Genomic DNA, 24,666 nt, shown 5'->3' on the forward strand with positions numbered 1-24,666 from the left:
CCCAGAGGAGGAGGGGCTGGAGGGAGTTTCAGTTTGGGGCTGGCTGGGACATGGAGTGAAGGGCAGACGGGGTTGTCTGGCTCACTTCCCCCCAAAATGGACCCAGCTGAGGGGTCCGGTTCTCTGCACCTACAAGCTCTGTTTTAGACCATGTTCCTGTTGTTTAATAAACCTTCTGTTTTACTGGCTGGCTGAGAGTCCCGTCTGACTGCGGAGTTGGGGGGCAGGACCCTCTGGCTTCCCCAGGACCCCGCCTGGGCGGACTCGCTGTGGGAAGCGCACGGAGGGGCAGAGGAGGCTGAATGCTCCGAGGTCAGACCCAGGAAGGTGGAGCCGGGTGAGCTGTGTGTCCTGCAGACAGGCTGCTCACAGAAAGGCGACTGTCCCAGAGTCCTGACTGGCTTCATGGGGAGCAGTTCCAGAGCATCGCCCAGGGACTCCGTGACAGGGCGTAACCCCAATCCTGTGGATCCAGGACACCTGGATTTACCCTCGCCCACCCCCTTTAGCCCCTGGCAGCCTCCCGCCAAGGCAGTCCCGGCGCCAGATCCAAGCGGGCAGCGAGGTACCTGAGCGAGGAGCTGCAGCAGGAGAAGCAGGAATCCATCGTAGAGGCCAGCGCCCATGGGTGGGGGCAGGTGCAGCTGGAAGAGAAGTGGGGCAGGAGGGGCCCAGGTTAGCGCTGGGCACTGGGCTCTAGAACTGGGTGGTTCCAAACGCTCCCACGGTATCAGATGGGCCAGACTGGATTAGTGCTGAGCTGCGGGTGACCCGGTCAGGGCGTCCCAGCCTGTCCGTCCCCTCGCTGGGGTGCACTGGGGGTTCCTGGCCCTGCCCTCCCACGGGGCAGCCCCCCGGGTGCTCGCCCCTTACCTCGGCAGGCGCGGTGAGTGCATTGGTCATGGCCGACATGGCGTCCTCGCGCCCCACCTCGATGGTCGCCCCGTGCTGTCCGAGCTGAGCCAGCAGGAATCCCGCGGCGCTCTGCAGGGGAGGGGAGAGCTCAGCACCGTAGAGTCCGGGGGTATGCACAGCTGGCCACTCCCTTCCTCTGGCACGCCTTCCCCACTCACGGGGAGCTGACGACGAGCATCCCTCCCCTGGGTGTAGGAACAGTCAGCCTGACCCCGTAACCCCTGCCCAGGGAGATCTGATTGTGAGCATCACCCCCGGGTGTAGGAACCGTCAGACTGACCCCCTACCCCCGTCCAAGGGGATCTGATTTTGACCCCCTCCCACAAGTGTAAGAACAGTCAGACTGCTCCCCCACCCCCTGCCCATGGAGGTCTCACTGTGAGCATCTCCCCCCGGGTGTAGGATCAGCCAGACTGCCCCCACACCCCTCGGACTAAGGGGATTTGGCTGTGACCCCCTCCCCCTGAGTGTAGGAACAATTCCGACTGCAGCTAGCTCCCTGAATGGGAAGGGTTAGGCGGAGATGCAGGGCTCTGCCCATACACAGATGGGGATTTGGCCGTTTCAAGCCAGGTGTGGCCCTCCCAGGACGGGAGCCGGTTGGGTGGGGCTGTGCCAGGTGGACGGACTCACCACGAGGGAGACGACAGCCGACTGGGTGAAGAGCTCGGTGGCGTCACTCACCACCAGGTCCACCCTGAAACACAGCGACCCAGACCCAGGCATCAGGAGAAGCTGGGAAATCGGCCCCCGCCAGGGACTGACTCACCCTACAGAGCTGGGCAAACTGATCACGGACAGCAACCACTTTCCCCAGCACTGAAAGGCAGCCACCTCTGAGAAGCAATGCAGCAGCTGGGTCACAGTATATAGCAATGCTGCTGCGCGGCTTAGGCCAGGAGGTGAAGCAAGATCCCATATTTCAACAAACTGCCAGGGACTTTCGGGAGGCAGAATGAAGCTGCCCAGCTGGCATTTGGCCAAGGCAGGAGGGTCCAGAGCCTGGCTCTACGGAAACCCCCCCCCTCGAGATTAAGGGCTTCATTTCTTGTCTTCTGAGAAAAGTGGTACTGCAGCAGCCCAGCGCCCCCCACTGGGGACTGCACTGAACCCCCTACTGAGCCCCACATCCTGTTCCCCGCAGCCCAGCGCCCCCTATCGCCCCACTGGGGTCAGCGCTGTCTCCGAGGGGAAAGCGCCCCTGCTGAGTCCCACATCCCATGGCCTGCAGCCACAAAGCTGATGGGCTACTTTGCCGGAGAAGGGTCAACGCAGCTTCCCCTGGGGCAGAGCCAGAGCCTGAAATGCTCCACGCACGGGGAGATCCAGTGCTAACTGCAGCCCTGCCCTGGCGGGGATCCCACCTAGGAGCAGATCTCTGCAGCAGCCACCAGCCAGGGGCCAGTCGGGGCCACTGGTGAGGAGGCATGTGGAGTAGACTAGGCCGAAGCCCCCCCAGCTCGCCCCCTGTAGGCGCTGAATGCCAGCGTCCCTGCCAAGGCTGGACGCAGGGTAGGGGGCAGGCACACTTACCGGGGAGGGAGAGCCTGCAGCTGGAGGGCGAGCAGAGACAGCAGGTGCAGCGATGCCTCGCAGGCTTGCACCCGCAGCCGCTCCCCCATCGGGACCTGCGAAGGGAGAGAGCTCAGGGCTGGGGGCAGCAAGACCTGGGCGCTGGGCAGGAGGGCAAAGGCTGCAGGGGTGGGCACCAGGGAATCACCGGGCTGCCCAAACCAGAGGCCGAGATGCAGATCTGGACAATGGTTCCTTCCTCGGTTACCTCCACCCCACCCTGCCCTGCCCCCCGCCTCTCACCAGACCGGTCCCAACTCCTCCCCTGCCAGACCCAGGGCTAACCTCCCTCTCCCCTCCCCCAGATCCCTTTCCTCTACCCCCCACCTTACGCCTTCCCCCGCCCCTCCCCCACAATCCTTGGTACAGTCCTCTCTGCTCATTCTGCACCCCTTGGACCTCACGTCGCCCCAGGTCCCTCTGCCCCTCCCCCCCACAGCCGGTGGCCGAGGGCACGAAGTCCCCGGACCCGGGGCTGGATCTAGCCCGTGCTCTCGGGAGTCAGCAGGAGGGAGGAGCCCAGCTGTACCCGCGATCCGCCCCCTGGGGGTCTCCGTGAGGCGAGAGGGACGTACCTCGCCCTTCACCAGCCGGGCCAGGGAGCTCGGCACTTGCTGCCCCTTGGCCAGGAGCTGGCACAGACTTTTACTGGCGTGGCCACAGGAATACAAGACCTGGGGGACAGAGGAACAGCAGAGGTCAGCGCGGGGGACACACAGAGCCGGGAGCCCAGCTAGAAAAGGAGAAGGAGGGAGGAGGTGCCCTGCAGAGACCCATGACCAGCCTGCAGGCCGTGGTGGGCTCGGTTTCACGGTGACCCCACATCGCAGGCGGGCCCCAAGGGACACAGTGGGGAGGAGGCAGGACGGCCAAGATCTGCCACCTGAGAGCAGCAGGCCCCTTACTATGTGGCACAGCTGGTGCCATGGGGGTGCCGCGCTGTGAAAGCGACAATCAGCCCGAGCTGACACACAGCGGGGCCAGGGCTGGATTCGATCTGCAGGGGAGAGCACAGCGGGAGGCCCCTTCCCATCGGCCCCACGGAAGCCCACCAAGGGGCAATGGAGGCACGGCGGGGCCAGTCCAGGGACCCGTTACCTTCAGCACGTTCAGGGAGCAGGCCGGGCGCTCGAGTCCTGCCACGAGCCTCACTAACAGCTGGCTGTTTTCCTCCGTCAGTTTCTCAGCCACCAGCTGGGCGACCTGTGGGAAATCAGCCAAGAGGATCACAGTCCCAGAGACCTGCTAGCCACCTAAGTGGTAGGGGGCGCTCTGCTGCAGGGAGCAGGGTGGGAGCTCAGTAGGGGGCGCTCTCCCCTGGCAGTCCGTGCTGGCCCCATGCCCCAGCATGGCCCTGGGGAACGCTGCATCCCAGACCGCCTAGGACGGGTAAAGACCCTCACGCTGCCTCTGCGTTAACCCAGCGTCCTGCTCAGACTGCAGCGGGGATAATCGCATTCCCCCTCCCCGAATTCCGCCGTGTGTTCCATCGGCTACCAGAGCCTCATTTACTCCCTGTCCCGAGCCCCTGCGTGGCACCTGCCACTTTCCACCCCAGAGGTGGCTGCATGCGAGTGTCCCCTGGGCAGCGTCTGTAAAGTGCTCGGGATCCCAAGCTCTAGATCAGGCCAGGGTGGTTGCAGCTTGCAGCGACCCCGTCACCTCCAGCCACGCAGGATGCTTGCAGGGCACTTTTTGCCTCGCGGCCAGGAAGGAACCGTGAGGGGTCCGAGCTCCTGACCTGCTTTTTGGCCTCCTGGCACCCGTTCCGCCCCACGGGGAGGCTGCAGACTGCGGCCAGTGCTTCTGTGAAGACATCTGCCCCACGCTCACGCTGCTCTCGTGCTGCTTTCGCCTCCCTCGCTGGCTCTGGGCAGGAACAAAAGATCGAAGACACGTGTCATAAATATAAAGGGAAGGGTAACCACTTTTCTGTATACAATGCTATAAAATCCCTCCTGGTCAGAGGCAAAACCCTTTCACCTGTAAAGGGCTAAAAAGCTAAGGTAACCTGGCTGGCACCTGACCCAAAATGACCAATGAGGGGACAAGATACTTTCAAATCTGGAGTGGGGGGGACAAAGGGTTTTTGTCCGTCTGTGAAATACCTTTGCCAGGAACAGATCAAGGATGCAAGTTCTCCAACCCCTGTAAAGTTAGTCAGTAATCTAGCTAGGAAATGCGTTAGGTTTTCTTTGTTTAATGGCTTGTAAATTCACTGTGCTGGAGGGAATGTATATTCCTGTTTTGTGTCTTGTTGTAACTTAAGGTTTTGCCTAGAGGGATTCTCTGTGTTTTGAATCTGATTACCCTGTAAGGTATTTACCATCCTGATTTTACAGAGGTGATTCTTTTATCTTTTCTTCAAATAAAATTCTTTTTAAGAACCTGATTGATTTTTCATTGTTCTTAAGACCCAAGGGTTTGGGTCTGTGGTCACCTGTACCAATTGGTGAGGATATTATTCTCAAGCCTTCCCCAGAAAGGGGGTGTAGGGCTTGGGGGGATATTTGGGGGAATAGGGCTCTGAGTGGCCCTTTCCCTGTTCTTTGTCTAAAACACTTGGTGGTGGCAGCGTTTTACCTAATCCAAGGGCAAAGACTTTGTGCCTTGGGGAAGTTTTAACCTAAGCTGGTAAAAATAAGCTTAGGGGGTTTTCATGCAGGTCCCCACATCCTGTACCCTAGAGTTCAGAGTGGGGAAGGAACCTTGACAACATGTAATTATGAACAAAGATCGGGGTGCTGAGAGAGAGCCAGATGGACAATTAGTGCACAGGGGCTGCGGGTCGGGAGTGAGGGGCACCAGCAGAGCTGCGTGGGGAGGAGCCCAGGGCTGGGCTAGCAGGGGGCTGCAGGTCAGGAGTGAGGGGCACCAGCAGAGCTGTGGGCGGGAATGGTCTGTTCTACCCTTGGCTCCAATCAGGGTCATCGGTCACGTACTTTCCCCAGCACTAAAATGAGGAACAAAGAATCGTGGGCAGTGACTGCAGCTCCCTGGGGACCCCGCCAGCCCGAGGGGCCAGAGGGAGCCCAGCCACCTGGCAGATGTGGGGCTGACCCATCATGGGGGATATCCCCCCATTCCTCCCAGGTGCGGAGAAAGCATTACCTTCCGGAGTGGGCAGCTCCAGGGTGGCCCCCTGGAGGAGTGTGTCCAGCAGGGGGCGCTGCTTGGCAAGCAGGTTGGCATAGAAGGGGCCCGACACCCTGGGGCTGCTGCAGTCCATGTCCTCACAGAGCAGGGCGAAGCTCTGCAGAGGGACACAGAGGTCCGCAGTCACCGCACGGCTGGGGAGAGGGACGGGGCAGGGAAGAGCAGGAAAGGGGAGGCCGTGAGCGGAGGCTCCAGGCCTGAGAGGGGAGGGGGCCCCGGATGATCCTGAGCCATGGAGGCTGCTCTGACAGCGAGGGGCTCAGGGCCCGCAGGATTGACCCTGCAGGGCCAGGGCTGGCAGCGGGGGCCACGCCCCAGAGGGGAGGGAGCCAGCCCGGTCTGAGGCGATGGGAGAGACACAAGGAAGGACCAAGGGGACAGGAAGGAGGCCCCGCGCTGGACGGCAGGAGCCCATGGGAGAGGCCCAGCGAGCGAGCACGGGGCAGCGAGAGGGAGCCAAGCACGCAGGAGGGGCACCGTTACCATGCTGCTCTGCTGGCGGAGCCTCATCTCGACGTCCATTGGCTGGGCCAGCAGCTTGGGCAGCAGGGAGAGGAAGCCGGCAGCTGCCTCGTGGAAAACCTGCAGGCTGGGGGAGGTGGGTGTCGGTGAGCCGAGGCACGGGGGGCCAGGGGTCGCCCGATGAACTGCACGCTCAACCGGGCAACGGGAACAGCTCTCCCCATGGGATCTGCCAGCTGCGCCCTTACTGCAGAGCCCCCGGGGGAGGGCAGCCCAGGGAGGCAGGCGTCTGGCTAACAGGCAGGTCAGCCCCAAAGGAGGTGGCATGGCCCAGTGGGGAGGCCTCAGGATGGGAGACAGGAGGTCTGAACTCATCAATTCTGCTACCCTGTGGGATCCCAGAGTATCCCTTCCCCCCTCCGTGCCTCAGTTTCCCCACCTCTACAATGGGGGATGATGATCCTGAGTGTCATCCACACGTGCTCTGAGAGCTCTGGAGGACAACATGCTGTGGGTGGGCCACGTTCAGGTCTTTCCCCCACGCTGCGAGCTCTAATCCCGCAGCGTGGCCCCCAATCCTCAGGGCCCCGGGGCTGGTGGGGAGAAGGGTGGAAGGGGATCTCAGTGCAATGCCTCTCAGAGACTCCCCCCACCCCGCCGGCAGCCACTCTACCTTCTCTTCCTCCGGCTCCACCCCAGGTGGGAGGCACTGGTGAAATAGGCCGTTGTCACGCCAACAAGGTCCGCCAGCAGCGTGATGCACCAGGGCTGCTGCGGGAGCAGGAAAGAAACCATGTGCCAGGCAGTGCCACTCTGACTGGTGGGCAGCCAAACTGCCCTGACCTATGGCACCCTAGGGCCCTTCCCCCTCTGACAGGGGCTTGCAAGGGGGAGCTAGTCGCTCAGGGTTAGCTCCGGGAGGACGCACATCCAGAGCTGGAGGGGGGCCACAACTTGCCTCCAGAGAGCTCATGCAGCGGTGATGATGCAACAGCCTCTGGGGGCGACACCCCCTCTCCCCCACAGGCCCCCCGCAGCATGTGCAAAACTAGCCTCTGGGGCGGGGGCCACTTGCATACCCAGCACTCCCCTGTGCCCACCTGCTTGCTGCTGGCGCTCTGCAGGATTTGCCCGAGCAGGTGCAGCAGGAAGCGAGGCAAATCCGCGGCCTGGCAGAAGCTGTCCAGAAGCTCTGAGTCACACCTGGTGGCGAGCAGATTGCCCAGGACACGGAGGGCTGGGCGGAGATGAGACGCTCCCTCCAACATCCCCTCCAGCACCTGGGCACAGAGAGGCCAGAGAAGGGGCCTGTGATGTTGAGATCAGCAGCAGGCCTGGATGCGGGCACCCCGGCACTGGCATGGGCAGCATGTCTGCCAGCCACTGGGCTCCCCTCATCACAGGCTCTGACCCACGGGGGGCGGGGGCGCAGAGCAGGGATCCACCAAACAGGAGAGCTCAGATTTCTGGGGACAGAGGAGGAATTTCCTTCCCTGGATGGGAGGGAGGATGGAGGGATCCAGGTGTTTCCCCCAGGGTCACCAGTGCAGGGGGAGGGGAAGGCTTCCCTGCCTTGCTCTGAGCTCTGTGTCCTAGGTGCAGATAGTGAAACTGAGGCATGGGACACACACACACCCTCTCTCTCTCTCTCCCCCTGGGTCCTGCAAGGTAACACAGCCGACAACCGAGTTCAGATCTCCTGCCACCCAGTCCCAAGCCCTTCCTTGAATAGCGAGCTGGGAATAAGGAACCACAGCAGTCGCTTGCTGCCCCCAGGCCGCTCCCCTGGCTGTCCCCACTCGCCTGCTGGCTGGAGTGCTGGAGCCGGGCCCGGATGCGCTGCTGGAAGGCCGGGTCCCCCAGAAGGCTCAGGGGTGTGCTCAGCTGCATGGCGGAGGCTTCCGTGGCCTCGATCAAATGCTGCCATTCGTCGTCACTATCCAGTTCCTAGGCCAAAGGTCACAAGAGGGGAGATGGCCGCGTGGATACCATCTGATTCAGGGGAGTGGGGCCAAGCCTGCCCCAGACCTCCCCAGTGCCCCAGTCCACACCCAGTCACGCCTCACCTCGCTCTCCAGGTGCACGGTCTCGATGCTGCGCCTGCCGCGTGGCCCCGCCTTGCTGCCCTCCTCTGGGAACTCCCGCTCGTAATCCTGTGTGATCCGGTGCTCCCTGCCCAAGAAGCAGAGCAGCTAGAGACCTGCCTCGTGCCATCTCCTTGCTCACGGGTGCCCCCCAGCCCAGTCCGCCCCCGGAAACCCACAGACCCAGCTGAGCCAGAGCAGTCATCCCTGCCCCTCACCGTGGCGTAGGGGGAGGCTCAGTTGTCTCCCACTCTGTCTCGTTGGGCTCTTCTCCCAGGACGGCTTGGTTCTTGTCTCCAGGAGGGGAGCCCAGAGCGCGGGCTGTCTGCTCGCCCTCCCTGAGGGCTGCCTTCTCAGGGGCTGCTTTGGGTTTGTGCCCCGGACCTCTTCTGGCTGCCTCCTTTTTAGACGGAGTGTCTGCCTTCAGCTGCTCCTGGAAAAGACCGAAGAGCTTCAGCCAGGTTATATCTCTGTGTAACTGACCAAGATCCCAGACTCCTGCCTCCACTCCCCTATTATCCGGAGGGGTCTCTCTCCCTGTAACTGACAAGCCCCAGACACCCATCTCCCCGTAACTGACCAAACCCCCCGACTCTCACCCAACCTGAGGGGCCCTATCTGTGTAACTGACCAATCCCTCGGGCTCCTCTCCCCACTCAGTCCCCCCAGTCATCAGGGGATCTCTCTCCATGTAACTGACCAACCCCCCCAGACTCCCATCTTACTCCTGATCCCCTGTGGGCCCCCCCATAACTGGCCCAACCACCTCCCGGCTTCACTATCCCTCCCACTTGCTTCTGGGACCTCCAGCTGGAGGGGCCCTGCTCGGTCTCTCGCCCAGCCCCTTGTCAAGTTCCCTCCTAGGCCCCGTGTGTCCCAGTGAGCTTCCAGCGCTGCTGCAGTGATACCAGACACACACCTTCTTCCGGGCCTCCTCAGCCATCTTCTCCCGCGCCTTCCTCAGGATCTTGGACTGGCCACTCCTGGGGGCCAGCGAGTGAGCCTGCTTCTCCTTCAGCACCTGCAGCTCCGGGGGCAGCTTGCTGGTGAAGGGGTTCGCGATTCCGTGTTGCTCTGTGTCATCGATCACTGCCGGGAGCCGGGGGGTGAGCCCAGTCAGGGACCACAGCAACCATAACAGGGGGTGGAGGGAGCTCCGGGGACTGGAGGGGACCAACCACCCCATGGGCACTCTGGAGACTGGCCTGGGTTGGGGTCTCAAGGGGCATTTGGAGAGAGGGCCAGGCCAGGCAGTTTCCTATTGCATCCGGGGGAGATGGGGCAGAGGGGGTGGCCGGGCAGCGGGCGGTGATGGTGGCACTGCACCCGGGGGCAGCGAGAGCTGGTACTCACTGGTGACCCGTCCAGCGATGAAGGGATGGTGCAGTAGCTCCGGCCACGACAGGCGCTGGCAAGGGTCCTTCATCAACAGGCCTTGCAGGAAGTTCTGCCCAGGGGCACAGAGACCCATTGTCACACTCACTGCCTCTCTGTGTCCCCACAGTTGCTGGCTCTTGCTGGGACACAATGAACTGGGCATGTGCACTAGCCTAAGGAGTAGTCAGGACTCCTGGGTTCTACACCTGACTTTGGGAAGGGAGCGTGGGGTAGTGGGTAGAAATGGATGTTTCTGCTGAAATGGCTGAAATAGTTAAAAGCTGGCGTACGGCATCTCATCGTTATGCTTCAGAGTTAATGTCCCTTGAGATTAATGGGCCAGTCTGTGTCCCTCAGAGCTGCTGTTTCAGGCTGTCTACAGACTCAGGCGGGTGTTGCTGCATCAGATACGCTTCTGTCACCCTGGAAGGGTTTCTTCACAACCATAAGGGCTGGAAGCAACTGGTGTAAACGGAAGCTGAGATTCCAGAGGACGATTCAGCAGCAAGAGGCAGATCCTGCACCGATCGACACACAGAACATGCAGGCCCCTGACTACCCTTGCAGCCAGCTCTGGGGTGAGTCCCCGCAGCCGTCAAACAGCACACAGCAACACCGCTCACCAGGGAAGGAAGTGAAGAATCCAGTTTGCAAGGGGAGTCAGTGGAACCGCTCATGATTCCCAAGCAGGAATTTGGCCTGGACAGCCCATCCCCTGCGAAAGGGGGGTTCAGTGACCTCGCCTGAGGAGGGGATGTTGGAGCCATGCGGGGGGGGGGGGCGGGGGGCGCAGGCGGCTGTCTGGAACCAGGCGGCTGTGGCTCTGTGGGGTGCAGTGGGACTGCCCACCCCTCGTCCCCTTTACCTTGAACGAAGAGCTCATGGTTTTGGGCCACTTGATGGGGTCCTTGATGATGAGGCTGACCAGCTGGAAGATGCTGTTGGTGTAGAAAGGCGGAGTCCCCACGAACAGCTCGTACAGAATGCAGCCCACAGACCACAGGTCGGCCGTGTGGTCGTAGGGCTTCTCCTGCACCAGCTCGGGGGACATGTACAGCGGGGTGCCCTTGATGGACGTCAGCACCATGGTGTTGATGCTCATGGCGCGAGCGAACCTGCCGGGAGAGAGGGAGCCCCTTAATTCTGCCTCCGAGAGCCCCACCCCTCAGCCCAGGAACCCTTCCACTGCCCCAATGGCCCCACCTGCCAAGGGCAGGCGAGTTCCTGGGGCCCCTACCCGAAGTCGCAGAGCTTGATGACACCCCCTTTGCTCAGCAGAATGTTCTGGGGCTTCATGTCGCGGTGCAGGATCCGGTGGGAGTGGAGGTAATAGAGGGCAGAGACCAGCTGGGCGGCGATGCCCTGAACCTGAGAAACACGGCAACCCTGAGGGCTCAACGGCCGAGCCTGCATCCTGACCACAGCTCTGCCGGCGCCCCTCACTCCCGACCCGCAGCCCCCTGCTAGCCCAGCCCTGGGCCCCCCACAGCTCTGCTGGCGCCCCTCACTCCCAACCCGCAGCCCCCTGCTAGCCCAGCCCTGCCCACACACAGCTCTGCCGGCGCCCCTCACTCCCAACCCGCAGCCCCTGCTAGCCCAGCTCTGGCTGTGCGCACACACTGATCTCTGCTGATGCCCCTGTGTCTCAACCCACAGCCCAAGGCTTTCCACACACCCAGCTCTGCCAGGGCCCCTCAATCCTGACCAACAGCCCCCGGTTGTCCCAGTCTTGGGCTTCCCGCCCACACACAGAGCTCTGCCATAGCCCTCTGATCCCAACCCACCCCTCATCCCTATTCCTGTCCTGGACACAGGGGAGAAGTAGGCTGAGACCCAGCAAATTCATGTCACTTGTAGCTAGATTTGAACCCAGCTCGCGTCGAGGTGAAAGGTGAGTTCTCTCTCCTGCTTGGCCAATCAGAGCCTTCCCACCCCTGCATCTGGGCTCCGATTCCTTCCCCTCTGGAGGGTCAGTCCCAGACTAAAGACTTGGCAGTGTCCAGCCAGCTCTGACATCTGCTTGTCTGAAGGAGCAACACTGCCACTTCCTGCAAGACAATGAGCCCCTCACCGCTGCCCTGCCCCAGGCCTGACATGACTCTGGCTGGCCCCGATGCGTCAGCATCAGAGAGCTACCTGGTCCTCAGGCAGATTCCCATCATCCTCCAGGATCTGGAAAAGCTCCCCCTCCGCATAGTCCGTCACCACCACCACCTGCAGGGGGGAGGCAGGAAGGGATCGTGGGACCTCAGAGAGTAGGTGCAAACCCCAGCTTTGTCCTGGGGGCCCCTGGGAACGGGATCTCATGGCTGGAGCATTTATGCTGGGAAACCCACCGGGCAAGGACACTGATTCCAGCACGTCTGGCCAGGTCCAGAGACCCGGACTTAGCCCTTGCTCAGGCAGCCTCTTACTGGCCCTCCGGAGTGAGGCCTCGGGATTTAGCCCAAGGGGCGGAGGAAACACCCCACTGGGCCCTGGGGAAGGGGAATCACTGGGGAATCCAGCAGTGGGAGACAACGAGAGCTGTGCAGTCTGACTGCGGGACTCACCCGAACAGCGAGGCACAAACCCAGCCGCCGGCAGGTGGGACAAGAAACATGCAGCAGAGTCACTGGAAAGGCCAGCGCTTGCTCCTTCCAGCCAGGGACGCCTGCTCTGATGGCGTCGCTGGAAGCGACAGGACCCCTCTAGCACCTGCGGGAAGGGCCCAGCTGCGACCAGCTACGGCTATACAGGAGAAGCTGTGCCGCTGACAGTGCCCTCACACCCAGGCCCCACACACGCCCTCTTACCTCCTTGTCAGTCTCGAAGCTGTCGAGCATCTGGACGATGTTGGGATGGTGCAGCCCCCTCATGATCTCAATTTCCCGCTGCAGGTTCTTCAGCTCCTTCTCCGATCGCCCGACTTTGGGGATGAACTTCAGCGCCACCACCTGCCAAAGCAGCCAAAGCTGGGAGCTGCAAGCCCGCACCCACCACTGCTCCCGCCCAGGCAAGGATCAACAAGTGACTGCTAGAGTGGAAGGCTAAGGCCAGGTCTACACTCCCCTACCACTGCACGTAACCTTAGCACCAGGCACGGATTAAGGGGACCCCAGAGTTTGCTGAGTTTCAGTGTTCATAACTTTTAAAATCTTGAATTGATTTTCTTCCAACATGCTAGATCTCAGCGAGATCTACAAAACAAGTTAGGGTTGAAAAACTGCAGTCATTTTAAAGGTACGACGATTCAATGCCGGGAAATTTTGTAAAGTGAGTATATGAGTGTAGCTAGGTCTGCCCATGTGCAGGGTGCATCTTTCTCTGGGGTTCTGATTTGTAAAAGTAGCCTCGGGTTTCCTGGGCAGAATCTTGCACACACTGAACTGTGCAAATTGTAGCACTTCGTCGCATAACTGCAGTATTCTGCTGCAAATCAGGTACCAGCCATCTAAGTGTCACTAACGGCATCCACAATGAACTGCAGGCAAAACGGTAGGTGAACAATCGTGCCAGTAGAAATGGATGCAGGGTGAAAGGCCTTTCCAAAATCAGTGTGTAAACCTGTAGAATTCATGACAGTTGCAGCTGCACGGGCTCATTAACCAAGCTGCAAATTGTCAGGAGTTAATCAAAACCTAATTTTTATCTAGACCAAGCCAAGGTACCAGACCTCAGTGAGATTCTGCCCAGAACAAGTTTCAGATGTTGGTTGCTTTTGCTGCAGCCCTGTCTAAAAGGTACAGGGAGAATCAAGCTGCCAAATTCAGAAATAATCAGAGAAATTTAAAACAAATAAATTTCCCCATCAAGTGCAAACAAAGCCTGGAATGTGTCAGCCCCAAAGAGGAATGTTCCAGAAAGTGCTGAGCATGTGAAAGCAGGGGATTAGAATGGAAACTGTTGTGCAACCTTAAAAACAGCGGAAACTACCAGAGAAACTATCTGGTGCGGATCACACATATGATTGTCAGGGACCCTGGACCTGGAGGCCCAATCACAGAACCCTGAACTGCATACCAAGAACTCTTCAGCCCTGTGTTATGTTTCCCCCATATGGCCTTTTCCCCAAATCTCACCTGGGTGCTGTATTCCCGTACCACCCCACTCTTGAGAGAGCCCCTTCCTGGATCTCTCCTCACCTGGGCGCTATATTTCCGGCGCCCCTTGTACACCCTCCCGAAGGAGCCTTCTCCAATCATCTCCAGCACGTGGTATTTCTCCATGGTGGCCACACCAGCCTGACAGTGCAAAGTGGCACATTAGAGGCTGTTCAATTCATCTCCCACCTCCTAGGCCTCCCCTTCCCCCTCAGGCCTATGCCAGCTGAGAAGACGGACAGTGCAATGGTTAGGGCACTAGCGAGGAGTTGGAGGACCTGGGTTCAAGTCCCTGTTCTGCCAGACCTCCTGTGTGACCTCGACAAGTCACTGAGGCCCAGATCCTCAAAGGTATTGTTTCAGTGGGAGTCAGGTGCCTAAATACGTTGGAACATCCAGGCCGTCGCCTCTCGGGCTTCAGTCCTGCCATGTAGAAAATGGAGATAAAAGTACCTCCTTATCTCGGGGGGGGAGGGAGGGATGATAAACACATTAGAGACTGAGGTGCTCAAATGCTACGGTGCTACCTATTTGCTTCCCACTGGTCTTCTCTTGGGAGACCTCCAACATCCCATCGCCGGCTGCCCAGTTCCCAGTCTTTCCTCCCCCTGTTCCTCAAGCTCCCATCCTCCTGAGACGTCTCCTGCTTCTCCTTCTGTGCCAGCTCCAGATTCCACCCCTTCCTCTCCGGCCCTGCTGCCCAAACTCATCCGGGTCACCATTCCCTCTTCCCATGGCCTCCAGCCTCCCTCCTCTTATTTGGCATCCCACAGCCACACTCCTCCTCTTTGTCCTCCAGCCTGATCAGGTCCTTCTCCCGGCTCCTGGCTCCCTCTTCTCTCTCGGAATTTCACCTCCCCTGTTATTCCCTCCCCTCCCACACCCTCAGCCTTCTGCTCGTTCCCCCGGGCCAAGGTCCGCATGGCCGCTCTTGTCCCAGCTTCTCGGCTCCTGGGGGCCCGTACATTTGGGCTGGTTCTTTATTTTATTGTCAGTTATTTGTACAGCGCCCCGGGTGAGCTCAGCACTTTGCAGACGGGGATGAGGTCAGGGTCCATGCCCTGAACGCAAGCCCCGTGACCGGAACCCCCATGATCATCCGAGCCTCCCCACGCCCCGAGCTGCGCATCCAGGAACCGACATGGCTCTCGTCAGGGTTGACCGCCCAGTATGTGCTCAATGCCCCGAGTCTCCCCTGGCTGACCCGGAGCCCTGACTCCCAGGTCTCCCTCACGGGGACTGGTTCTGCTGCCCGGAGCTTGGCTGTCCAGGGGCAGGATCTGGTAGGTCAGACCAGATCCTGTGGCCAGGATCACCCCTGCCCAGATCACTGCGATCTGCGTATTCACCCCTGGAGGCTGGTTAGTCCCCCCGCCGGGCGCAGGGATCCAGCCCCCCCCCCGCCGGGCGCAGGGATCCAGCCCCCCCCCCCCGCCGGGCGCAGGGATCCAGCCCCCCCCCCCCCCGCCGGGCGCAGGGATCCAGCCCCCCCCCCCCCCGCCGGGCGCAGGGATCCAGCCCCCCCCCCCCCCCGCCGGGCGCAGGGATCCAGCCCCCCCCCCCCCCGCCGGGCGCAGGGATCCAGCCCCCCCCCCGCCGGGCGCAGGGATCCAGCCCCCCCCCCCCCCCGCCGGGCGCAGGGACCCCGCCCCCCCCCCCCGCCGGGCGCAGGGATCCAGCCCCCCCCCCCCGCCGGGCGCAGGGATCCAGCCCCCCCCCCCCCGCCGGGCGCAGGGATCCAGCCCCCCCCCCGCCGGGCGCAGGGATCCAGCCCCCCCGGGCGCGGGGATCCAGGCGCAGGGATCCCCCAGCCCGTTCCCCGGTAACAAGACCCGGCGCCGCCAGCGGGGCCCGCCCCCCATCAGCGGGACCCGGGATCCGGCCGCTCACCGCGATCTGCCCACCCGCCGCGCGGGCCGTTGGTTGGGCTCCGCCCCGCCCCGCCCCGCCCCCGGGGTGCCCGCGCAGGTGCCTGACTGGATCCCTGCCTCGCAGGCGGGCGGAAAGGCGGCCAGGCCCGGCCCCGGCCCCGACACCCCGCCGCAGGGACCCCGCGACCCGGCCTGTCCGGGGCGGGGCCGGCGGAGGGGCTCCAGGCCGCCTCTTTACACAGGCGCCGCCGCAGGCACCGCGCCGCGCCAGGACCCCGAGGACCCGCCGCGCCCGCGTCGCTTAGCAACCGCCCGCCGGGGCTACCCTTCCGCCGGGGCCTCCGCGCACTTCCGCTTCCGGGGCAGGCGGGGCAGATGGCGGCGGCCAGCGAAAGAGAGGAGGAGGGAGAGGCGGCGGCGGCGGCCGACTGGTAACCATGGCGATGGGCGCGTGCCGAGACGGGGGGACCCGGGCTCCCCTAGCCCCCTCCCCCCCCCGCCGGCCTGGTCCCTCCCCCCACGGGGCTCCGGGCCTCAGCCCGCTGCCAGGCAGCCCCGCCCTTTCGCGGAGCCCCCCAGCGAGCCCGATCCCCTGCGCCCCCCCCCCCCATTTCCTCTTGCAGCCACTCCCCGGCCTCCCCCCCCCGCCTCTGGGCCTTCCCCGGCTGCCTCCCCCCCCCGCCTCTGGGCCTTCCCCCGCTGCCCTGGCCGCGCCCTCCCCCCCCGGGCCTTCCCCCGCTGCCCTGGCCGCGCCCTCCCCCCCCGGGCCTTCCCCCGCTGCCCTGGCCGTACCACTTCCAACCCCCCCCGCCCCCACTCCCCGCTGCCCCGGTTGTGCCACTTCCCAGCTGTGCAGACTGGGACTTCGGTTGGGTTGTTGCCTCCCTGGCTCCCTTCCCTCCTTCGCGGTCAGGGTCCAGTTTGCTGGGATGCGATTACACATTCTGGCTTCCAGAGACGAAAGGCGCTTTAAAAATGTGATCTCCTAATTTGCCTGCTCTTGTGAGATGCGTGGAGGGGCTATAATCTCCGAGTGATCTGGGACGTGTTTTAGCTGAGAGACGGGGGTGCTGGCAGCACAGTGCCCTGCATGCAGCAACTTTAGCGGCTCCCCTCCGAGACCCCTTCCTGGGTATTGGATCACCGGAGCTTTCTTGGCGGCCTCCCATCTGAATACTGACCTGGCCCCAGCTTCCTTAATTCCAGATGTGAGGTGGTCCTAGCTGGAGATGATGCAGCCACAGGAGAAGAATGAAATAGCTATGTCTATAGAGATCCTGTCAACTGAAATTTGCCCCAACCTTTAAACGTAAAGCAAAAAGATAGTTCTATAGTTCTTAAAACTTTCAAATACATCTGTTATTTTTAAACAAATAAACATGCTTGTGCTTTGTTTGCGACTCTGATGTTACAGTTTAGAGTCTGACATGGAAACATAGCTGAATCAAATGTTAGATTTGAGAGTCCTGTAAAGAAAATTCAATAAAAAAGTTTTCAAAATTTCTTCACTTTTAATAATCTGATAAATAAATGTTTGTAATTTATCTATCATGTGCATTACTGTAGTTCTGAAACAAGAAAGAGACCTCACCCCTTGAAGAGTTTGCTAACTAAATGGGGAACACCGACAAAGGAAGGAGGGAAGACAGGCCCAGACAAGGGAAGTAACTTGCCAAAGGTCACACAACTGGTCAGTGGCAGAACCAGGAATAGAACACAGGTTTTCTGAGTCCTAGCCTGTTGTTCTTTCCACTAGACCCTGCTGCCTTCCACATCACGTTTACCTGGACAGTGTCTCTTTAAAACAAATTTCCACAGTATTATTTCTATGTGTAAATGATTGGGAGTTTCTGAGATGCTTCTGCTATATAAGGTCCTAAGCAGATCTGTGCATTGCTCAGGGAGGAAGAGGAGGAGGGAGTCATGAATGAACGAGGGAGAGCAGCTCTGTGTGATGTCCCTTCTCTGTTCTCAGGGCTTTGCCATCAGAAGTGGAGGTCTTGGAGTCCATATACCTGGATGAGCTGCAGGTGTCTCGAGGAAATGGCAGGTATTTGTGCTATTACCAGGTATCACTAATTCTGAGGGGTGAGATTTTACCATTTTGGTGTATGTTTATCTCAGAAGTCTGATCTCAGAGCAGTGGTACTGGGAGCAATCCTTGGACTGGCTTGTGTACACAGATGTTACGGGTGTCCAACTGTGGACTCTGCACTTGGGATTCAAAGCCCTGGTGAGCTGAGAATAAGGTTCCAGTGGTCGTGTCCAGATTGAATGCTCACTGAGAGGGGGTTCTGCTGTCTTTAGTCCTATGCTGGCGCACTGAGCTCCCTGGCTCGTACCTGAGCTACTGCCAATCTCCGCCCTCGTTCCTAGCGGCTCCTTTTCCTGAGCCGTTAGTGCACTCTGGCCCCATCCCAACGAGCGGTTCCCCTGCTGGGGCGGGGCAGGCACGCTCAGCCTGATGGTCTCCTCTCTGCTGCACTCCATGCACTGTAGCCACTTTTCAGCCCCACGGGGCTTGCCTGGAAGGTTTGTGCTGCTGTGGCAATATGCAGCCCACGTCCCCCTCGCTGCACCGTCTGTGCCCCATTAATATTCCTCACGTGATAGCTGGACGCTTCCCCTCCGCCTCCGTGCCCCCACAGGTCAGCGCCCTGGGAAATCTGCATTACCCTGCACCCTGCGACCGCGGAGGATCAGGACTCTCAGTACGTCTGCTTCACACTTGTGCTCTCTGTGCCCCCGCAGGTAAGGTCACAGTGCCTGACCCCCAGGAGCGCAGCCACGCTTCACAGGGAGGGGCAGGGCAGGACTTTGGGCCCCATTCATCCCTGGATTTGTTTCTTTCTAGTATCCCAATGAAGTGCCGAAAATCTCGATCCGGAATCCGCGGGGGCTGTCGGATGAGCAGATCCAGAAGTGAGTGCTAGGGAAGGGGTTTCCACCTGCCCTCGAGACACAGGAGGGAGGAAACTTCCCGCATTCCAGCTGGGGGTGGGAAACATAAATACCCCCTTTTCCCTCAGATACATGGAATCGCTCTGTCTGTCATCCAGAGCTGCATCGGCCTGGATAGAAAATAAAGAAAGGCCACTGAACTGTCCTGCTTCTGTGCACGACCAGCCGCTAGCTGCCTGGGGCTAGGAAGAAAATTCCACCCGTTATTCCATCATTGTCCCCTAGGGGAATCTCTTGCACCTTCTGAAGCAACTGGCCCTGTCCTTGTCCAGTCGGGCAGCTCCTGTGTCCTTCCCTCCCCGGTCCCAGAGGGTTGTGCACAGGTGTGGTGAGATCTGGATAGTCTTTTGCTGCCAGAACAAGGCTCAGATCCCACTGAATCTAACCCTGGGTGTTTGGCCTGGTTTTAGTCTCTCTGCCTTGTCACCAGTGAATGCAGCGGAAGTTGGGTCAGCGGCAGACTTGGTGGGACTAAAACGCTGACCGGGTTAGCTCGTCACAGGCAGGCTGTGTTGAGTAGAGAATCTTCCCTGGTGTCGGTCTTGGCGAAGGGCGTGTGTGTACCAAAGAATCCAGGGCAGTAGGTAGGAGCCAAAAGCCTGGTGCCTCAGACCTGTTCTAATGGGACTCCTCTTCCTCTGCCCCCGCACCAGGGGGGGATGGGTAGGTGGGAGCGGGAAGGGTCTGAGCACGTTAACCACATTGGAGCACGTGGTTTCTATACCCAACTTGGCACCGCTATTGACCAATCCAGTGGCTGTCTCAGCCACCTCACCCACTGTATGATAGCGGCTGTTCCCGTCTTAATGCTGCAGTTCACGAGGAGTTCGCACATCCCCTCCTTAGTCACGGGTCTCTGCCTCTTCGTTCCAGGATTTCCCAGACCTTGGGACAAGTTGCGGGGGCTGGGCTCGGGACGGCCGTGCTGTATGAACTGATTGAGGTAAGAGAGATGGGGAGGCCTGGGGTGGGCTGGGCATGGTGCTAGATACAGGCCGATATTGACACACGCTCGCCTGGTCTCTGCATGTGGGTTGGTTGGGTCAGAGCCTACGCCCACCTGGTGCTTTGGGTGGGTAAAGTGTTTGTTCTCCCTCTTTCTATAGAAAGGGAAGGAAATTCTCACCGACAACAACATTCCTCATGGCCAGTGCGTGATCTGTCTCTATGGCTTCCAGGTAGGAACCCCTGCAATCAGTGTGTGGCCCTGCGGTCTGCTAGGGAGAGAAATGGGGTGCATTGGGGGAGGGAGTGGCAGCCTGTAGCCCAGGGCTGATGGAGGGGAGGGCCCTGGGAGCAGATGTATCTGAATCAGACCCAGCTGAGGGTGGAGCATTAGTGGAAGGCCCCCTCACCAGGGGAGGGCGCCGTGGGGCACACACAGGGCTCCTTCCAAATGGCCTCATCTCGTTGTACAGGAGAGAGAAGCATTCACAAAGACTCAGTGCTACCACTACTTCCACTCTCACTGCCTGGCTCGCTACGCCCAGCACATGGAGGAGGAAATTCACGTGCAGCAGGAAGAGAGAGAGCAGCACCTGGCACCTCCTGCCAAGCAGGTGAGAGGGCCTGGGCCCCTCCCCCGTGTCACATAGGAGGCCTTGCTCTCCCAGGCCAGTCACACAAAGTGTGGACTAAATAGCACCAGTGCCCAGAAAACAGGTCGAAGACCCCTCACAGCCAGTGTCCTGAGAACAGCCCCCGCTGTCAAGCTAGGGCCACTCAGCCAACACACATTGCCCAGTAGTGTCTGCGAGGAGAGACGGTCCCTCGGGTACGGGCAACCTGAGCCATTTAAGGCTTTATTGGTTATAACCAGCTCCTTTAAAGTTATTAATCAGCTGTTAGACTACAACTCCCAGCATGCCCTGGTGGCATAAATTGACCAAACTACCAGCCAGCCAAACCAGGAATCCCCCGGTGCATTTGGCATGGGAGTTACAACACTCAGCAAGGCTATTGCAGTGCTGCAAAAACCATATGAGCACTAAAGCTAAGGATAGACAGCTGGGCAGCCAGGCATCCTCTGCCCCACTAGAGCAGTGCCTGGGGAAGCCTGGGACTCAAAGAACCTGGGGGTTCATTTCCTGGAGGGGCAGGGGGAGTTAGTGCCGTGGGGCTGTGTGCCAGCTCTCTCTTCTCAATGCAGGGAGTCGGAGTGCAGTGCCCCGTCTGCCGGGAAACACTAATCTACGACCTCTCCGCTCTGCGGGCAGCGCCCCCCCCTCAGCACCCGGTGGTAAGAAGTCCCTAGCTGGAACCCCACCCACAGATCTGGGAGGGAGGGAGGGAGGGAGTGTTTGGGGGGTCCCTGAGGCACACTTCAAGGGCCTCCCCAAGCACTCGCACGCCCCAGGGCTTCTGGCTGCTTCTGCTGGGTATTTGCTAGAACTTGGCAGATACTCACTGTTCACGTTAACATTTGGCCTTAAATGCATCCACCTCATAGCAACTGGACAGTCCTTATGTAAACTCTTCCCCTTTCCCGCCGAGTGCAGCCCCCATCTTCCTTGGGCTGGGAATGGACAGAGAGGCGTGCCCAGCCGCATCCCATGGTTACTGTTTGCTTTTCTGATGTAGCCAGGTGACCTGCCTGTGGGAGGGGAACAAGTCCGCTTGTGTCTGATGGGTATAAACGCCCCGGAGAGGGAAGGGTGCTGCTGTCCCTGGGGAGAGGACGAGGCTGGGGCCCTGCCCCAAAGAGCCTCCGGCCCATCCAAACTGCAGGGTTAATGGGATGGGATTAAGCCAAGGAAACGTGGCTCAATCTCGGGAATCTTCCTGCACTCACTAGAGCCTTCTCCCAAGGGGCGGGACGGAGGTCCTGTCGCTTCAGTAAGTTAAGATCCAACAGGCCAAAGCCCTAGGGCACGAATTGGAGGAAGTGATCCTGCCCTGGCTCTGGGGGATGGGACAGATGGGCCGCTCGGGCTTTCGCGCTCTGATTTCTAGGCTGCACTTAGAAAGAATTGCAGCTTCCCTTCAGTAAGTCTCTAATTCTTGTTGGCTCATGTAGACTCTCCAGGCCCCTCGCAGGGACACAGGCGTGACCGGACTGCGGTTCAGCTGGTCCAGTCTGCTGTCTCTGCCTGTGCCTACCCTGTGTCTGACTAACACAGAGGAGCCCAACGCCAGTTGCTGCAGGGGAGCACGCGTGGGTCACTAGGCTGCTGGCTCGGGACAGAGGGAGACCTGGGCTCCCAGGTCTAGCTGAACGCCCCAGTCAGTAGCCTTGCAGGCATGTGGGTTGGGTGATTTACCCATCTGGGAGCAGCCGCTCTGCCAGGCTGGATATTGACAGAGCTCAGCACTAACGCACCCGACCCCTCTCTCCCCCAGGAGCCGTACAGGCCTGATGCAAAGGCGCTACAGACCCGAGAGGAACTGCAGATAATCTACCAAAGGCAGCAACAGAAGGGCGGGATCATTGACCCCGAGGCAGAGAGAAACCGCTACTTCATCACCCTCCAGGCAGTACGCGGCTCCTCAGGGCCGGGCATTGCCGGGAGCTCTCCAGTGCTGCCCTGATGTGGTGCAGGAGTGGCTCTGGCCGCGTGTGCAGGGAATGGGGCGCAGGGCTCTGCTATTCCTGCCTTCCGGAGCTCCTGCTCGCTATGGGGGCACTGCAGGATCCTTGCCTGCTGCCGTGTGATGTTCCAACATGCCAGAGAGCGGTTGGGGGGGGTGGGTTTCAGGTCCCAGGCTGTGATTGGGGGCGGGAGACCCGGCGCAGAGGAGCGACCAAGGGCTGCCTGGTGCTGGCACTGTAGTGCCACGCAGTAACTGGTGTGGGGTGTGCTTGTGGCAGCTGGGCCTGGGGCAGCAGCCGCGGGGCCTTTCCCTAAAGAAAAGCAGGAATCGGGTGGCCTGACAGGCCAGGCCCTTTCCTCACCATTGGCTCTTTTCTCTCTCAGCCTCCAGCGGCTGCTGATCCTGGCCACGGAGCCGCCGCTGAGCTGCTGACTCCTGAAAATGCCATGGCTGCCACTGGGCAGCTCTGCCAACCACCGGCCCCAGAACGTGCTGCGGAGCCTGCCAGCCATCCCCGAGCTCTAGCTCTGGGGAGAGAACCCGGGCAGCTGGCAAAAGCGTCTGTCCCCCTGGAGCACCAGAGCAAGAGAGAGAGGCACCGAGGGGAGAGGCCGGGATTCCGAGGCCAGGGCAGGCAGCCGTACAGCGACCCACAAGCAGCAGCTATGGAAACTTACCGCCTTCTCCGTGGCTCTGGGGGACCCGGCGGTTTCAACTGGAGACCCGACCGGAGGGAGGACAGGAGCCAGAGACCCAGTGTGGGATACAGCCAGGAGTTCCCTAAGCCGCACGGCAGAGGCAGAGTGGCTACCTTTGTTGGTAGGAAAGAGTCAGGCCCTGATGGCATCTTGCCGGGGAAAGGGGCATTGGACTTGAAAGAGGAGCATCCCGCTGTGGGGAGTTGGACGCCGGAGCAGGGAGCTGAGACCCAGAGCAGGGAGAAAGAAAACCGGGCACTAAACCAGCGTGACCCCAGGAGCCCCACCAGCTGGCAGGGCCATCACAGGACCTGGGACTGTGGGAGATGGGAGAAATCCCGGGGCAGGGAGCGTGGTTTCTATCCCAGGGTGCCACAGGGGCGAGGGGCATTCATGCCCAGTGCAAGGAGAGACCCCCATGGCCAAGTGAAGGAGGATGGCTCCTAGCAGGGTGGGGGGACAGGGGCTGGTGCAGGGGGGGCCTTTCCTGGGGAGAACAATAAAGAGTCTATTGGAATATCAGCTATCCGCCTCCGTATCCCAGGAGGAGATGGGCTAGCCCAGATCTCTCCGTGGGTGTGGGTGGCTGGCTGGCACAGGACACCTCTTCGTGGGTAAAACACTTTCTGGAGAGGAACACAGTGAGGGTGTGATGAGCTGGGCACGTGGTGGGGGTGGGGGAAGTGGAAATCCAGGCTGGACTCACGCCTTAGTAAACCAGCAGCAGGTGCGGTTACTAATGGCTGCGTTGCAGGGTCTCTTGGCAGATTGTCAATCTATCGCCTGGTTAGTCCTGGGCAGGCAAAATCCCTCTCTTGGCCTTGAAGGCAGGACCCAGGAGTAGCCAGATGCCGCTTGACTGCAGCCATCTATGTAAGGGCTACGCAGGGTCTTCCCCATGCTTCAGGCTCTGCCCCGAGGCCAGCCTAGACTGGCTCCTCTGAGCAGGGACAGTGGCCCTGCTGCTAGCCCTGCCTGGATCTCTGATGCTATTGTCAGCAGCAATGCTAGAGCTGAGGTGAGGGTGGGACTGTCCCATGGAGCAGAACGGCCGCAGGAAGCCAGGCCCCGCTCAGTGCCAGCGAGCAAGGCCAGGGTGCGGGGAGAATCCCAGCACTCGTGTCCCAGGCTCTCCTGAGGGTGAACTCCCGCTGCTTGCTATGGGGTCAGCTCCCCCGGGGGTAGCGCTACCGTTCCTCTTGAGCTGGGAGCGTTGCTTTACTGACAGCCCCCACCCCTGACTACTCAGAGCTCGACTTGGGCCAGCTCCAGTAGCTTCGAGCCGCCTGGGCCATGGGGGTTCTAGTGCTTTGGGTTCTTCCAGGCCCTGCCATTGGTTCCATTTCTCTGTTGATCATATTCAAAAGGGGCTTGGCCTGTCCCTTTCCCAGCATCACCCCCTTTTCTGCTTGCTCACCGATCAGAACCGGTTCTCCTCCTCTCCTTGTAAACATCCCTGTATAGACCACAGTGGATGCCCCCTGGTGCAGCTGGTGCTCCAGGCTTCATGTGGTTAATGGCTATTGTCTTCCCTCTGAGGACTGCCCCCTCCCACGGCTTTTCTCAGCACTCTCCAGTCCCTGTCTCCCCAGAGCCGAGCCATCCCTGGGGGGGAGGGGGAGAGGCGTTACTCCCCTGCTCTCTGTACAGCCCAAGACCAGCTCCCCATGGTATCCCAATGAACAACCCCTCTGTAAACATTAATCCACGCTCGCCCCTGCCGGTTGGTACTACTCCAGCCTGGGCTTCCTGGTCCCTGGCATTAGGCCCTAGCCAGGTTGCATGGGACTTGACTTGAGGGACTCTCTAGTCTGTGATCAAATTGGATTATTTCAGTTATTCGCAACCATTTGCTCATCTCTCCAGCCCTCTCAGCAAATCCGAGCATTATGTTCTCATCCCTCTCCTGGGATGGTTCTGCCCGTCGTTAAAGAGAATTGACATCTCCCCTTTGACG

At 60.4% G+C, this 24,666-nt stretch overlaps 2 protein-coding genes across 17 annotated transcripts in view; one reads left to right on the plus strand and one right to left on the minus strand.

Annotated features, from left to right (window-relative positions):
* The window catches only part of STK36 (serine/threonine kinase 36), a 37,558-nt gene that overhangs the window by 7,903 nt on the left and 4,989 nt on the right, over positions 1–24,666 (minus strand). For 3 of the 12 annotated variants that reach the window (XM_037912699.2, XM_037912698.2, XM_043525402.1), the window contains 20 exons: positions 12,362–12,502; positions 11,703–11,780; positions 10,804–10,934; positions 10,432–10,681; positions 9,543–9,636; positions 9,109–9,278; positions 8,408–8,622; positions 8,172–8,277; positions 7,909–8,052; positions 7,206–7,385; positions 6,779–6,876; positions 6,127–6,232; positions 5,599–5,740; positions 4,229–4,356; positions 3,586–3,690; positions 3,063–3,161; positions 2,449–2,543; positions 1,549–1,612; positions 874–984; positions 570–644 (listed from right to left, as the gene is read on the minus strand). In XM_037912699.2, the coding sequence (XP_037768627.1) occupies positions 570–644; positions 874–984; positions 1,549–1,612; positions 2,449–2,543; positions 3,063–3,161; positions 3,586–3,690; positions 4,229–4,356; positions 5,599–5,740; positions 6,127–6,232; positions 6,779–6,876; positions 7,206–7,385; positions 7,909–8,052; positions 8,172–8,277; positions 8,408–8,622; positions 9,109–9,278; positions 9,543–9,636; positions 10,432–10,681; positions 10,804–10,934; positions 11,703–11,780; positions 12,362–12,424 (2,454 nt within the window). In that variant the 5' untranslated portion in view covers positions 12,425–12,502. The other 9 variants (XM_037912697.2, XM_037912695.2, XM_043525400.1 and 6 more) reach the window with 9 other exon arrangements.
* RNF25 (ring finger protein 25) lies at positions 15,786–24,223 on the plus strand. 5 transcript variants are annotated; one of them, XM_037912702.2, is made up of 10 exons: positions 15,786–15,950; positions 17,495–17,569; positions 18,168–18,270; positions 18,374–18,441; positions 19,354–19,423; positions 19,587–19,658; positions 19,899–20,039; positions 20,630–20,719; positions 21,820–21,954; positions 22,395–24,223. In XM_037912702.2, exons 1-10 carry the CDS (start codon positions 15,895–15,897, stop codon positions 23,154–23,156), a joined length of 1,572 nt encoding a protein of 523 aa, XP_037768630.1. In that variant the 5' UTR covers positions 15,786–15,894; the 3' UTR covers positions 23,157–24,223. The 5 variants fall into 5 exon arrangements, with proteins under 5 accessions (XP_037768630.1, XP_037768631.1, XP_037768633.1 ...); XM_037912703.2 differs by lacking the exon at positions 20,630–20,719 and having other exon boundaries at positions 15,850–15,950; XM_037912705.2 differs by lacking the exon at positions 18,168–18,270 and having other exon boundaries at positions 15,873–15,950; positions 17,495–18,167.

The sequence above is a fragment of the Chelonia mydas genome, chromosome 11, assembly GCF_015237465.2.
Source record: "Chelonia mydas isolate rCheMyd1 chromosome 11, rCheMyd1.pri.v2, whole genome shotgun sequence".
NCBI lineage: Eukaryota > Metazoa > Chordata > Testudines > Cheloniidae > Chelonia > Chelonia mydas.

What these genes read in the sequence shown, in the direction of transcription:
- RNF25 (XM_037912702.2), top strand. Translation starts at nt 15,895, where the DNA reads ATGGCGGCGGCCAGCGAAAGAGAGGAGGAGGGAGAGGCGGCGGCGGCG. An exon ending in TGGCACCTCCTGCCAAGCAG is followed by an intron (nt 20,040 to 20,629) that starts GTGAGAGGGCCT and finishes TTCTCAATGCAG; the next exon opens with GGAGTCGGAGTGCAGTGCCC. An exon ending in ACTTCATCACCCTCCAGGCA is followed by an intron (nt 21,955 to 22,394) that starts GTACGCGGCTCC and finishes TTTCTCTCTCAG; the next exon opens with CCTCCAGCGGCTGCTGATCC.